Source organism: Pygocentrus nattereri, chromosome 27, assembly GCF_015220715.1.
Source record: "Pygocentrus nattereri isolate fPygNat1 chromosome 27, fPygNat1.pri, whole genome shotgun sequence".
In the NCBI taxonomy this organism is placed as follows: domain Eukaryota; kingdom Metazoa; phylum Chordata; class Actinopteri; order Characiformes; family Serrasalmidae; genus Pygocentrus; species Pygocentrus nattereri.
Genome location: NC_051237.1, coordinates 9,198,736 through 9,214,719, shown reverse-complemented (window position 1 = coordinate 9,214,719; position 15,984 = coordinate 9,198,736). Strand labels below are relative to the sequence as shown.

General features: G+C 39.1%; 1 protein-coding gene across 6 annotated transcripts in view; it reads right to left on the bottom strand.

The window, feature by feature from the left end:
- LOC108425945 (cytoplasmic dynein 1 intermediate chain 1) overlaps positions 1–15,984 on the bottom strand; it is a 78,660-nt gene that overhangs the window by 38,500 nt on the left and 24,176 nt on the right. For all 6 annotated transcript variants that reach the window (XM_017695041.2, XM_017695067.2, XM_037535432.1 and 3 more), the window contains 2 exons: positions 5,533–5,625; positions 1,865–2,027 (listed from right to left, as the gene is read on the bottom strand). In XM_017695041.2, the coding sequence (XP_017550530.2) occupies positions 1,865–2,027; positions 5,533–5,625 (256 nt within the window). The remainder of the gene's footprint in view (positions 1–1,864; positions 2,028–5,532; positions 5,626–15,984) is intronic.

The window sequence follows — 15,984 nt, the reverse complement described above, 5'->3', positions numbered from 1 at the left end:
AATGAATGGTTTTGGCAGTAAATCAGTCAGAATTATTAGGCTGAGAGATGTGAAAAGAGGATACTGGGAAACATAGTGAAACATGTAATTCGGACACACACCATCTTGATCTTCTGGAGGGTGGTGCTGTTTTTATTTCATCTCTGAAACAGTAAATATTTTTGATTAAACTCTGTGGAGGACCACACAGTTCAGTGTCAGAATCACAAATAAGCACCTATGAGGTGAAACCAAACTAAACCTAAGTTACTGTGTTTGCTGACATTCAATTCAATACGATGCCTGAAAATAAATAATGTTACAAAAAATAGTAAGACCAGTTAGCTAACTGAGTTAGCTTGTTTTAGCTTAGCTGCAGACATTGCTGATACTTTAATAAACTGGTCAGGTTAATGACTGCAGATTAATTGCAATCAAAACATTCTGTTTGAAGCCAAATATTAATGCACTCATATGCATGCAACCCTTTGCATTCTTTGAGGCCTGCTGAAAGACCTTATGTAAAAGATGATATATTCTAAGTATCTAACACTGCAGTGAAGAACATTAGTCTATCTGTTTTATATGTGATATTTGTTCAGTAAGTCTGTACATTTAGAATATACCTTTCAGATACATTTAAGAAACACTGATGTGTTATTGAGCTAACAAACTATTTTTTTATTTTTTATTTCAGTCTGGCTTGACATCGGACTGAGTGTGAGGTGGCCTGATACCTAACATGAGCTTGACACCCCTGATCTAAATTCTTATGCTTGAATGCAAGTTAAATTAGTTTGTAAAACAAATACAAGTAGTTGAACAACACATAACAGAAATATTTTTATTTAAACTAAAGTTAGAAATGCATTACTAACACTTATTAACAAATTGATTTTAATGCTGTTAACACATTTCCCTAGATTAATCCTTCAGATCATCCATAGAAGTGCAGGCTGGAGCCCAGCTGATCATTCACGGCAACTTACTAAGACTGACTCTGTGAATTAGCTCTCTCATTTAAATACAGATTTTAATGGTAAGTTCCATTGAAGGCTCTACTGATAAACAAAATTATTTCCAGCCTCTGCCAATGTGATGAAAATTGGACACTGCATTCATGTTTGTTCTGTGTTCACATGTTTCATGTTTCAGTAATGTTCTCAAAATATCACAAATACATTCTGATGAAGCTTAGTTAATACACTCATATAGTTATAACAAAAGGAACAAATAACATGATTAATTGTGGTTGACTTCACAACATAATACATTTAAATGTGTTTAATTATTAAATCGCTTTGCAGCCCGAATACAAACAGGTTTAAACAACAAGCACACATTTATCTTCTTCAGTCCTGCTGGGAAAGTATCTCACAAAGAGGCTTGAGAGAATGCCAATATTGTATTTATGAAAAGGATGGCTATCTTAAGAATATAAAATAATATGATTCGAGTTTTAGGTCTCATGTTATTTCAGAGTTTCGATTATTCAGTAGTACATTCTAAAACATGGAAAATGAGAAAAATAAGAAAAACTATTTTGAGAGCAAACTTTTGACTGTTCGGCTTTGAGTAAAAAGAGTTTTTTTTCTAAGCCAACCTTAAACCTAGCACTGAACGAAACCTCTAAAAAAGGAAAAGATATGGTTTGCCCTTTAGTTTTACCAGATGAAACATGTGGCTTTGGAAAAAACCAAGCAGTTTTTTGTAAGAACTGTTTTTGTCCTGAAACTGTATAAAAAACAAACACACACACACACACACACACACACACACACACACACACACACACACAAACATGCACACACACGCACATACACACACACACACACGCACACACACACAGCAGCTTGCAAACACACATGTGCACACACACCCTCACCCCTCTTTATCCTCGAGGTCTCGGCCACTGTAGTCGAAGAAGATGTTGGAGTCTTCAGCGAGCGCTCGCTCCATCACACGAATACTGCGGTCAAAAAAGATCAAAAACTCCTCAGAGTGCAGGACCTGCTGTTTCTCCTCCTCCGTCAGCTCCCGCGGGTGGCCTAACACACACAAATATACACAGGCAGGAATATACGGAGCCACAGTGTAAATAAACACAGAAGAGACAGCACACTCGCACTCACACATATGAATGGGGTGCAGATTTGGGGATATGGTGTTTGCAGCTACCTACTGTCATGGAGTAATACAAAATAAACTGATTCAACCACAGAATCATAGCAATAGACAACTGGAAAGAAAAGTCAATACACAAAATCAGATTACCCAGAAAGACAAGAGCTAAAATCCAAACAAGTCCCTCCTGAGCCTTTTCCTGCATCAACATTGACTCTTCAGCATCACAAGTGCAATTATGTCAATTACAGAGACGAGATACTAACAAAAAAAAGACTACAAAGTAAGTAAACAAACACCCACAAATAAGTGAATAAACAAATAAATATATCAGCAAACACATAAAGCCCCTGGTGCTTTTCTCCATATAATGACTGCATGGTCTCCTTTCTCCTTTTTTTGATGTTACTGGGCTCCTCCATTTTCTCCCAGACTATTAGGGGCCCTTCACTTTGATCTTGGACCACTTGATTCACATAGACCTTTTTTTTTGACAACTCATAAGGAAGACAAAGGCCTGATCAAAGTCCCAGCGGAGTCAAAGTGGCCGTGTGCTTTCGCGGCCCAGCCCCGACAAGGCCTCTCCCTAACCCGCTACACTTATTTACTCCATACGCACGCACAAAGAATGCACTCTCCGCATCCTTTGAAGTCCACTCGCCGGGGTCAAGTGACATTAATTTTGAATCGGGCCTGACCCACAATGCCGTGGAGCTGATAAGCAGGACCCCCGGCCCAGAGAGATTGGTATCTGATATGGCGGCGGGAGTCACACGCGAGTAGCCACGCAACGCTCCAACGAGCCTGTGGGGTGACTGAGATATTCCTCGTTTGAGAGACACGCAGACTGCTAAAGCTGATTGTTTAAAAGTTTGGAATCATCGTTAAAGACTGGAATCAATGTTTTCAATAAAATAAAACTTTTGGTTGCATGTAAAGGTATAAAGCTATCCTAATGCTTCACATACAGCTAGAAAGCTATAAAAAGGGATATTTTTCTTCAGATTTTCACAGAGTGAATAAAAGAGATGTACACGATGCTGAAATGACTAAGAAAGCTGTACAGCATCAACAATGAAATGATAATATAAAATGATATTCAGAATGTCTCACATTTAAAATGTTGATCAAATCTAGAGCATGATAACTTGTCTATAATGTTTTGAATATTGAACAATATGTAAAAATACAATTTGGTGTGTACTTAATTAAATGTACACCTACATTATATAAGCGAGCATTGTATATAAGTAACAAAAATTATTAAATTAACATGTAATTGTAAACTTTTGAATGGCAATGTAGATAAAGCATAAAGCAACATAAGGTCATAAGTTTGTAAACGTGAGCAGTACGATCCCAATTAACACCGTCATATCAGTAGTGATCACATGTGATCCATTTATAAGTTTCAGTAATAAAGCAAATTGCAGTGTTCCAGTGACATACTGACACAACATCTAGTGACAAGTTCAGCTCTGTGAAAGCCAGCTAAGCAAAGTTTAGCTTTCCTTAAAGTTCCTTTCTTTATTTTAGTTCTATCATAAAATTACTGGTGGTGTTACATTATATTGATAGTGCCATAAAGAACAGATGCCAGTGACAGTGTCAAATATTATCACTGTCATGACAAAAATTTGTATAATTTGAAAACTCCAGCAGCCCAAAAAATGGTCAGTCAGCTCATTTGACTGTAAAGAAATAAAAATCAGGCATAAAAATCATCAGTGCATCTCTACTTGGCACTTATAAATGTTTCAAAAGAACTCTTTAGCGTGTTCCTGTTTAATGAAATATAAAAAACAATGTTATCATCAAGTGTTTTTTATTCTTATTTTTCAAAATAGTGTCATAGTTCATCCCAGGAATTTACAAATCCCCTGCCTCTATTTAAGTTCAGCAGATTCCATAGACCTGCATAGACCTGTAAGTTTAAATGTGAAAGTAGCAAAATACTAAAAATGGCTTGGGGTTATGCCACCTTTGCCGCAATACTAGCTTTAAGAGTTTTAGGATAAGTATTTGCGCATTGCAGATTTGCACACTGCTCTGAAGTGAGGTGGATTTTCAGTCAGGTTGTTCAGGTTGGTTTGGTGATGCTTTTAGACTATATTATTTTAAACAGTGTCACAGATTCTGCATGGGATTGAGGTCAGTAGTTGATTTGGCCTCTGCATGACTCAGTTTGTGTTTTTGAGGCAGTTTGTTTGGCCTTTGTGTTAGGCATCACTGTCCTGCTGAACTTCCTCCTAAGCCTCAGTTTCTTGGCACTCTAAAGCAGGCTCTCTTGCATTATTTCTATGTATTTCACTCAGTCTATTCTTCCTTCAGCTTTAATAAGATACCTAAGATGCTGATAAAAAGCATACTCACAGCATAATACTACCACCACAATATTTCATTGTAGGGATTCTTCTTTTTGATTAAGAAGCATCCCTATAAGGGTATATATGCAACACAAACCTAAAGCACAGACAGAGCACCTTCAATTTATGCTGAATAGCTTTATCTCAGTCTCATGCGACCACAATTTATTTATACATGTTTTACACAAATCTTAGTTTGGTCACACACACGTTTATTGACTAATGCTTCTTTCTCACTACCTACCTATATAGGTCTTGTTTCAGCAAAATTCGTTATGTTGTGAAGCAGTGCATTTTCACTTCACTTTCAGTCTGAGAAAGTTCTGATTGCTGGTCTATCTGTGGCCTAACAAGCCTGTCTAGTCTATCTAGTCCTGCTTGGATGCTGAGTTTTGAAGGGAGGTCTTTCGTAGCATTTAGGTATGATGTAATTTCCTCTTCCACTGGGTAGTTCTCAGCAGGGGACCCAAATGTTTGTACTTTGTATGATTTTGCTAATTTATGCACTTTTTATTACTTTCATTTTTTTAGTCTTGATTCTTGCACCTTTGCTTCAGTTCAGCCATACCAATTAAACAGAGTGTTTTTTTTCTATCTTGCTAATGTGGCAGTTGCTTTAATGATTCATAGTTACAAAGCAATTATGTCCAATTAAGAGGATATTATGTCTTTCTTAAGGGTTTTGTTTTTCATGTGTGTAAGATTAGAGCTTCCAGTTTTCTGCTTTCTTTAAAATAAAAAAAACTCTAAGATTTACAGTTACATCATATAAAATACTGATTGGCTGAACATGTACAAGCAGGCAATAATTTGCAATCCAGAAAATGGTCATTTTCAAGGGGATGTTTAAAATAGGCACAAAAATATGCTTTTTTTCTGTAACACATTCAACAGAAAATGTGCTGTACAATGTCAGGTCTTGGTATTTTAAAGAGATGTCTTCACCACAAACTGCATTGGACAGATGCATTTCAGTATAAGATCTAACATGCAGGAGTCAAATGGACTAAATTTATACCAGGTGGATGCTGCTGCTAGTTCAGAGTAGCACATTCCATTTTACCTTCCTTTGTCTCCTTGCCTTCCTCATCCTCCTTCTGGTCATCCTCCAGGCCTGCTTTGGGCTCTGCATTATCTTCATCCTCCTCTTCTTCTTCTGTGAGGACAAAAAGAAAGGTCACGTTCATTGACATTGCCAAATCTGCACCTCCACCCCCCCAAAGTGACCCAGCCTGAGTTCCAGCCCTGCCTGCACTCATGCTAATGGCTTACAGATCAGCTGTGCCTGACCCACAGACAGGCATGCCTCGTCACTAATCTATCTGCATAAAGCTCACGGCCTTCCATTATAGTTGCAGACTCGACCTGTTTTGAAAAAACATGGCTTCTTGTTTTCTCGCCAGGGTTGGATGAGGATTTGCACAGCTGCGTTTTCACAAGCGTGAGCCAAAGACAAACAACACAGTGCTTTAAAAATCTCCCAGGTTCTGAGGAACATGTGTGCTCCACGTGTGTGCACACGGACGCTTGTATGCATGTAGGGGAGTAAATCAAGATGTCCGCTGGGAGGAGAATACTACAGATACAGATACCCTACAGGAAGCAGGGCTGTTGAGCGGCATGCCTCTCTCTCTGCTCTCTCCTGACCCCCCTCAGCTGCACCAGAGCCCCAGGCCTTGAGGACTCACCCCTCAATTAACCCAATCACCCCAGTCAAAGAACTAGTCTGGTGCTCCTCTCCCACAGGCACCTGCCTCTGGCCTCCACGCTGGGCATGTGTTCCTAACCCGCCCCGCCTCTCCCCATGACCCGTGCCCACAGATGGCAAAGGGCCTCCGAGATGCTTAACACCCATCAGACACCTGCGGATGAGAACACACGAGCAGCCGCACGCTAACATACACACAGGGCTCTGTGGGATTGTTTTCTTGTTGACCCCGGCATGCCAGAGGTTAACAGGCAGGGGTCAGGCTGACAGTGGCCGCCCAGTTCAGAAGAGGAAGTGATCCCATCCCACCAGACGTGACGAAACTTACACACTCAACACCAGTGTGTTTGTGTTCACACCAGCTGAGAAAGAGCATAGGGCCTCAGGGCTTGCTCAACAGTGATTTCAGCACTACAAGAATGTATCACTAGTTATTGTGCACTATTATAATAGATCAAGTGTATTTTGAGAATTTATGGCTTTATCCTATGTAATAACTTTTTATATGCTCATCATTTCTTTATAAATTTTTGGCCTTGAAACTAAAATAATTACTAGGGGTGTAACGACACAATTCACATTCAGGATTCAGTTCAGTTCATTATACTGCATTCAAGATTCTGTATTCTCATGATATTTTGAACCAATTCAAATGAAGAAAAATGATTATGACTATAATCATGTTTTTGCATCACTTACTAATGACTCTAGAACTGGGAGGCAGGAGGAGTGGTTGAGTGAGGTTGACTGTCTCTAAATTGTAATGTTCAAAGAATGCTGTTGCATTAGATGGCATAATTAAAATGTTCATTCTCCATGATGCACAGACACAATTTTGCCTTGTACCCCTAAAAATCACTGCTATCATCAACAGTTGAGAAATAAACAGCTTGTCCAAAGTTGAGGACACTTTTTCCTCTTTTAAAATTAGAAATATTTTGACAATTGAAAATTAGTTAAAAATGCTTTGGGTGACATAAAACAGCTCTTCAGTAATACATTAGGTGTAATTTACAACACTACAAATACATAAAAGTGTCTTCATTGTTAGGAAGAGCAGATTTCACCTCATCAGTGATTTTCTTTTTCCAATGTGACTTTTCTAGATACTGTTAAAACATATAAAATTCACATCAGATTTCTAAATTTCAAAATAAAGTTCCCAAGAGCCCAGATGGTTAAGATTATCTTAGATTTGCAAAACAATGACATCAGGGGCAATCAGGTTTAGGCAAAATTTCACACTTCATTAATATGTTGATTAGTTTGTAGAGACTTTCAAACTATTGATTCTATGTTCTTGGATTATTCTTTGGTTTAAGTTGTGTTTAGTAAAAGAGAACATACAGAGATCTATGTCTACCATTGTATGGGCTGCTGAAAACAGATTTATGCATTTGATTGTTTGTTGCATCAATTTATTCATGATATGAATTAGAGGCATCTTTACAGAAATATACTGTTTGATACCTAAAATACAGCTCATATCAAGATACTAAATACTAATTTGTTAACTGATCTCTCTCTCTCTCTCTCTCTCTATATATATATATATATATAAATTATTATTATTATTATTATTATAGACTTTGTCAGGCATAAGCAATACATATTTCAAATGCATGTATGATGTAACTGTTCATTTTTCTCATAAATCAGAACCCTTTATTAATTAAAGACTATTGACGTATTGACAAAGAAGTATATGTGATATGACTGATGAACACGAAATTCTGAAAGATTGAAAGTTCTCCAGTTAACAAAAAGGAAACAAATGACAAATTACATTGTGTATGACATTATTACCAAAATAATCACAAATACTGTCCCAGATATTTTTTACATTATATTTTTTACCTCGAAATACACCTGGTTAGTCATTAATATATTAAGCTATGTGAAACCAGCAAAGAAAATATGCTTATTTATTAAAAACATTTGAAAGGCTAGATGTCCCCGAAGCTACAACTTCATTGGGTTTAGTTTATGTCTTGACTGTGAGGTTTAAATGCCAGTATCAGCGCTAAGGCTTCTTCTCAAGAGGCTGTGGGTGAATGTGGATCAGTGACGTGAGTGAGGTCCGCGCCAGAACGAGCGCGGTTTAGCTGCTCAATGTGACTGTGCCTGTAAGCCAGAGACCAGCGGGGAACCAAGGAGTTCTCAGGCCCAGACAGGCAGCCAGCCAGCCAGCCCAGACCACACCACACCATACCACCACCCCACCACTCTCTCTCACTCTGTCTCTGTCTCTCTCTCTCCTTCTCCATCTGTTTTTCTCCTGTACTCTGCTAGGCTCTGAGGTGATGCTCTTCGCATAAGCACCGCGACTCACTCTCTCCATTCTGGGTCTGTGTGGCTGTTGCTCCAGGGCCTGACAGAAATAACCCAGAAATTACAAAAGGCAGGGTATGGGACATCTCTGAGGGGTGGAGAGTTGCATTCTGCAGGGCTGGTGTCAACTGTGGAAGAGAGAAGTCTGGAGTCTGAAGCCAGCACTGAGAAAAGTATATTGAATTTACTTGATTTAAATGTCTACATTGTTTTCACATTAACACAATATACAACCTCACTGCTTACATTTGGCGACAACTGTGTTGATGTAATAAATTAAATTCACATGGAAGTGATAAACGCATATGAATCAAGTAAATTCAACGCATCACTTTTTTTTTCAGTGAGGCAGGACTTGACCTGATTTGACCAGGTTTGGGAAAGGATGATGTGCTCCAGGAGGGACGAGGGAAAGCTGAGAGGCTGCACAGCGTGAGGTGGTCAGTGTAACCACAGAGACTGGGACAAAGCGAGACAGCCTTGATTCATGATCTTGGTTGAGAGACCATAGGATAGCAAACAAGGCGAGAGAGGCATGTCAAGAACCCGTGGGTCCCTGCGGCTTCCTGTCCAACCTTACAGCCACGCATATTTTCATGAACCCAAATCACCCTCTGCAAAACATCAACAGTGTCTGTTTGCTTGACATTCACAAGGGTCAAGTGCACACTCCTTCAACAGGAAATATCTCAGATGAGCTGTAAATTAAATAAAATCGTAATACCATAAGAGTTCGATTTAAAAGGAGTTGATCTCTATGTGCTATTTAAGATGATGTTGAACTAGCGACCCTATAGGGTGTCTGGGTATTAGCGAGAGCCCTAGGAGATGGAAAAGGGAGGGAGAAATGAGAAGGGGCAGCTTTAACGTAGTCCCTCTACTCTATCCAGAGGCCATTTAATCCCAGTCACGAGATACTTTCCCTTCCACCTGCCGCGTAATACCAGCCAGCTCTGTGGGGCAGCGTATTAAGCTCTATCCTCCCTGCCTGCCAGTTTGATGAAACTCTGGGCCTACAAGGCACTGTAATGACATCTTCCGCTTCTCGCAGCCATTCAATCTTCCCTCAGCTTCCTCACGCTGCTCCAGTCAATTCAAATCCTCCCCGTGTCATGCTGCTCGACACGGCAACTACACTCGCCCCTCGCTGGATGGAGATCTAAAGTGCTGTAGCTAAGCTCACAGCATACGTTTCATACGTCCAGACAAGACAGTGAGATTCCTGATATATAAGAATTAAGTCAAGAGTTAAGAGGGACTTTCTTGTCATGCCATCCACATACAGTACTGTGCAAGAGACCACCATTTAGTTCATTTCAAGTCAAAACGGCTATCAAGTACAAGCTAATGAGGAGATATTTCAGAGGAGATTACATATATATTAATACACTTGCATAAGGATGGGAAAGGTCACTAGAGAAATTTATAGACATATTTAAAGACATAGACTCCTCCCTCAGTGTGTGATTCACGAAACTGTTCATATGTGCAGTAACAACAATTGTGTGTGCAATAACTCAGAGAGACACTAACTTAATTTAAATAATTTAAATAATTGTAACTGCTTTATACCTGATATTTCATATTGCGATCACCGCCACCTTACTATATTCTTAAGTACTTAAATCTGGTGTACATACTGTAAATTCTCTATATTGTCTTAAATTATTAGTAAAGTGTTTATTTTTACATAAATGGCTGCAATTGTATCAACTGCAATTTCCCCCTGGGATCAATAAAGGAATCTGAATAGAGAAACCACCTCAGAGCCCAGACCTCAACATCACTGAACGTGCTTGGGATGACTTGGATTGCAGGAAGCAGAGAACGTAACCAACTTTTGAGATGTTGAAATACATCCCTGCACATTTTTTACTTAATGAAAATCAAATTAAAATCATAACGTGGTCTCTTACTTTTGCACAGTATGAGTGACTACCACACAGATGTTATGTATGGAGCAATTAAGCAAGACAGTACAGTAAAATACTCTGAGTTACAATACAAAATAAATACACAAATACACTCAAAGCCTAGTAATAAATGCAATAAACACACAGGCCAGTATAAGTTTACTATTCAGATATTGATCTTATAGCTTATTACTAAGTAACCACACTGAATTACTAGGGGGAAATCCTTAACATTTAATGGATTAACTGCACATATTATATGTAAGCTGTGACAGCAGCATAGCCTGGTGCAAGTTGTTCTGGATTAGTAACAAGACAGAGATCAGTGTGTAAGCGTGTGTTGTTTTCACTGTTGATGATCACTTGCTTTGCCTATGCATCACCAACTGAGGTGCAAATGCACTGATTCATTATAGAAGATGAGGAAATAATCACCACAGGAGTGGATCATATCACGGATCTCAAAGATTACACTGCATATCTCCCTCTACAGTAGCTATGCATGTGGAGCTGGTTAATCTAATCATGCCTCTGCCACGGTGCTGAGGGATGGACGGCTGCAGCGCAAAGAGCTCCTTCGTTCCGTCAAACTAGCACTTACAGTGAATGCCTCACCAATGACGTGAAAGAATTGGTAGCAAGAGATCAAAGATTTTGCCCTTCAAATTTCCCGTTAAAGCAGAGGTGGAACGGGAGCGTGCGCCACAGTGGAAATATTAAACTTGAGGTTTGTCTGTGTGAGTTGGAGGGCGTCCAGCAGCAGCGCCAGTGCCTGTGCCAGCGCCTGTTCTCTTGTTGATAGATGTTGACACCAAGAGTTTTTAGAAAAGGCAATAGGTACAGTGCGAAGCGGCATGGATAGTAAAAAAAAAAAAACGTGCAGAGAACAAGCTCTCATCCATTAGATGGCAGGAGGATGCGACCTGGTCTTTCATCCAGACGTTTATTGGGCCAAGCTGTGTAGCTCCAGGCCTCCTATTTGGGATATGGAGCTCATTACGCAATCAAAAATTCCCCATCATCTGACAAGTGGGGAGTTTTCCATCTAATGTGTAGGGTGACGAGGGGGGGTGCTGGTGTTCCTCACCAGGCCCTGTCAATACAGATGAAAATGGGGCCGAGGGGTATTTCCCTGTGGAGGCGTGAGAGATGGCAAAAGAGAGCAGAGACCCTGGCTATCCACCATATGAATGCACATGCACACATACTGTATGCCTCTGTTTTGTGAGGCAACACAGACATACACACAATTCACGCCTCAGAAGTGGGTGTTGAGCAGCCTGCAGACCACAACAGAGGCTGAGAGTAGAGGAGGCAGCAGAGATGCGGACATGAAAGAGGTCTCTAATGTGGCGTTGGCACGCCACCCCATGCATGACACAAACATTGTCGAGCCCTTTACAACCCATCAAGCCGGTCAACCTGAGTTTCCAAACTGATACAGGAGCTCATTAACACCTGAGCTGCATCTATATACGCTAAATGCTTTAAAACTACAGTTCATTTCCCTTTTATACCATATCTTGTTGATCAGCCAAGACGTGTGTGTTGCATCTTTTCAGCACTGGAGCTATGAGGCTAATGTTGCTAACAAGTTATGGATGTTTGTGTTATACCTAACCTCCTAGAGGATTTCTCATAATATGTTAGCGCTGAGCTTAATACAGTTGTATGCGAAAATGTTTTGGCGATTTTTAAGCAAGATCATTTGAAGTTTGTAAAAGATATTCCATTGTAGTTTTGAAGTTTGCGACAGATATGTCTTCTATCAAGCTTCTGAAGGCCTAACCAATAGGAGAGCTTATTTAACTGTATGTAGATACTAGGGAGAAAAAATCTAACAGGACAGTTTTATATTAGGTCTTTGAAAATTTGTTTACAAACGAAACTAGTACTGCAACACTTGCAGAGATACAATGAGCATGATTATGTTATTAAATAAAAAGTACATATATATTTTTAGTTTCCAAAAATCTTTAAGCCTTCTCTGAAGTGTTCCCACTGCATATAGCTAAAAAGTAGGAGCATCCATATTGAAGTCTAAGCTAAGTTTTTGTATTTTGTCCATTTTTATAGATATGCGATAACAATAGACACAAATGACATTATTAAAGGATCCATAGATTATCCATTCATATGAACATGGCTCTTCCTGCTAGGCAGGATGATGACTGAGCTGCAGTCCATGTGCCGTGACTCATTCAGTTCTAGACAACAAAAGCTCTCTCTCTCGTTCTGTGTTGCAGTGTTAGACTTTCTTCTGAAATCAAATGAAAAGAAGCTGTGGGGGAGAATATGCTTCTTCTCTGGGGTCTGTGCTCATCAAACACATACAGCAGAGCAGAGAGCGCGAGAGGAGTCAGGACTCAGAGTCAGGAGGAGGCCAGCCTTTAATTGACTCTCAGCCACTCTTCCCCTCAGGCCTCCTGCAGCTGTGTGGCAGTCCCGGGCTAAGAGCACTGTGAGCCCCCTCTCATGTCCACCAGCCACTGTCCACTCTGACTGCAAACAAGTGTCAGATTACGCACGCAATTTCTACCACCCACTAACAATATTGAGACATTATTATTCAATCACTACTATCAATATTTGGTAACTATTAAGGGAGGCGATATAACACCTCAGAATTTGAAGACATTTTCACAATAGAGAGCCATTTCTGCCTTCTAATCTACTCTTCACCATTGATATCTCAGTCCTGTCACTGTTTATTTGATATGCACATAACATGATCTAACAAAGGCAAAAACTATATATATTTTTAATTTACTAAATATTTTTTATTTTCACAAGCTACCTTTTTGATCACAGAAAAGTTTATAGGAATATTCTTCACACTGCTGTCCACTGGTTAAACCAATCAATAATAAGTTGTTGCTCTGTATGTGTGCACATCACAGTGTATCCAGCAATAAAGGCAGCATGATGCCTCTTTCATACATTGATAGAAAACACTGTAGCACACAGACAGCTTCAATTTCACATAGCATTTTTTTACTGTGCCCAACATGGACAAGCACATGACCCAACCAACCTGGGCTGAGATTTACAAAAGGGTTAAAAAGGACAATGCTAAAGAGCCTAATGTTTTTCCAGTGAAATGTTCATTTTGAAAGAAAGCCTATGAAAAACCATGAATTTGCTGTTTTTTACAGAACAGAACTATTTAAGAACTGACAGAAATCATATCAAACAAATAATCACATAACAGGCTGCCATCTAATCCAGTATTTTCTGCTGACGTTGGCCCAATACTGACACATGGTATCGTATCAGCGCCATCTTTAATTATTACAATATCACTGTATTGTCCACCCTACTAAGTAATGGAAATAATACGTTAATTATATAATAAGAGAATGAGGACATAAAGAGTGTAAAATTATAGTAAATTCATTATAATTAATTAATTATTAAAGTAATTAATCAACTAAAATGATTGCATAAACACTAATTTAGTGATAACCGTGGTCTGTCTTGGATACAGTAGTAAACAAAATCCTGTTGTCCTGTCTTATATTTTCCAAATAAGCTCAATAAACCCGTAACAACTGCTTACAGAACAGAAAGAAAATGAATGAGTCACAGACGAACAGTGAATGTGTGACTCTACTAAAAGACAAATGAATATCCCATCAAACCACACATATAAATCACTACACTTCTTATCTCTCTGCCCCACTTTTGGAAGCCAATCTGAGGCTTAGAGGCTTTAGAAGTTCGGCATGGTGGAACACAAAGCTTTGACTATTTACTGGAAGGGATGGATCAGCTTTGGGCTCGGCCTCCCAGTTCCTTCTGCCTCCCCATCCTCATTTGTCATCATTATGACGAGCTGCTCAGATCGATCCCGCTGTGTCTTTTATAGGAGCACTATCAAACCTTTATCTGCTGGCTGAAGGCCACACAGTACGGAGCGGCCTCTCTTTCTGGGGTCTGGAAATATTCAGAGCGGCAGAGATAAACAAGCGGGCTGCTTTGAACACAGATAACTGCTCAGAACCTCTGCTAACCCTTGCAGGAAATGCTCCAGATTGAGGGATTTAAGGTCTTGTCAGATTTAGACAGAATATTTCAGGCAACACGTAATACAGAGGAAAAACATAATACACACAGTCAAAGCTTGGCATTAAATAGCATTACTTCAATACATTATTTCAATACATTGTTATTCTTATCTATGTAGACAATTCCAGTGCACACATGAAAAAAACATTTTATGTTTCTGGGGATTTTTAGTTTTATATAAACACACTTGTATTATATTTTTCTATGATACCATTAAATAGACCTTATTTTGTACAAAAAAACTTTAAGTAATGGACTATCCCAGTATTATTTTGAATGATAAATATATGTGTGGGCAGTTACTAAACAGTATAGTAACTCAAATGTGACTTCAGCTCATTTAATGCAATAATGCTAATAATGCAATACAGTAACTTTTGTGCTTAACTCATGCAACAGCACCGCAACTTGGACCAGCACTGCTACAACAATGAACTTCACTGTTGCTCTAAAGCAAATAGCATAATGGATGATGAATGTCCTCATGCTAACTGCATTTTTCAGCATTTCACATTTTCTCAGCATTTTACATTTTCTTCTTCTCTTTACTGGTAGTGGTTCAAGAAACACAACAATCAAATTTAGTTGTATATCCTTTTTATTTCCATATCTCTATTTTTTCATTCTAAATATCCTAACCCTAACCATCTTGAATTTTATCTGTAAGGCCTCTTTTTTCTTCTTTGCTGTAATTAAACAAGTCAAGGTAACTGACCTCCTCAGCGCAATCACTCTTCTGATACCAGAACCCAACCATTAAACAGTTACAGAAACCGGCTAGTTTGAAAAAACACTGAATACATCACCTTGACAGTAAATACAAACTCAGATTAAAACAATTAGCTCTATAGAGTTTCTACTATTGCACAGCCTTCTACTCTGACCTACTGAGGCTCCGAGCTGGTAATGAACCTACATTATGCAATGGGTCTGTGGCCTGCAACTGTGGTGCCAGTGAAGCTGGCTTGAACCCAGAACCACATCTTTAAGAGAGCCATCATGCCACGCCATGCACAGGCCGGCCGCAGAGCATGATTAAACCTCATGACTTCAAACTTTCCAAACACTGGCCTGTCAAAATGAGCCACTGAAGCAGGGCAATGAGCTAAACTCACTTTTCACCAAGTCTCAAAAGAAAGGACACTCTCCCTTAAGTGTTCCACTCTCATTTGAGTTTTCGTAAATGTACAAAGCAGTGATATCTCATACAGAACAGCGCAAGAAATTTGTCTGGTGGAAGCTATGTTTTGATTAGGGATTTAAAATGAAAGAGAAATTTATCAGGTCTACATGACAGGTCCACAGTGAAAATAAACATCTTCATTCATCAATTTAAAACAAGTTTTCTTACAGTTCACACAAGTCTAACATACAGCAATGTGCAAAAGGCCGAGACCACTCTTTCTTTATTATTTAGAATTTCCAGGCAAAACAGCCAGTCAATGAATAGCAAGTTCATTTTTCAATGTCACAAAAAAATACATATTTAACAGAC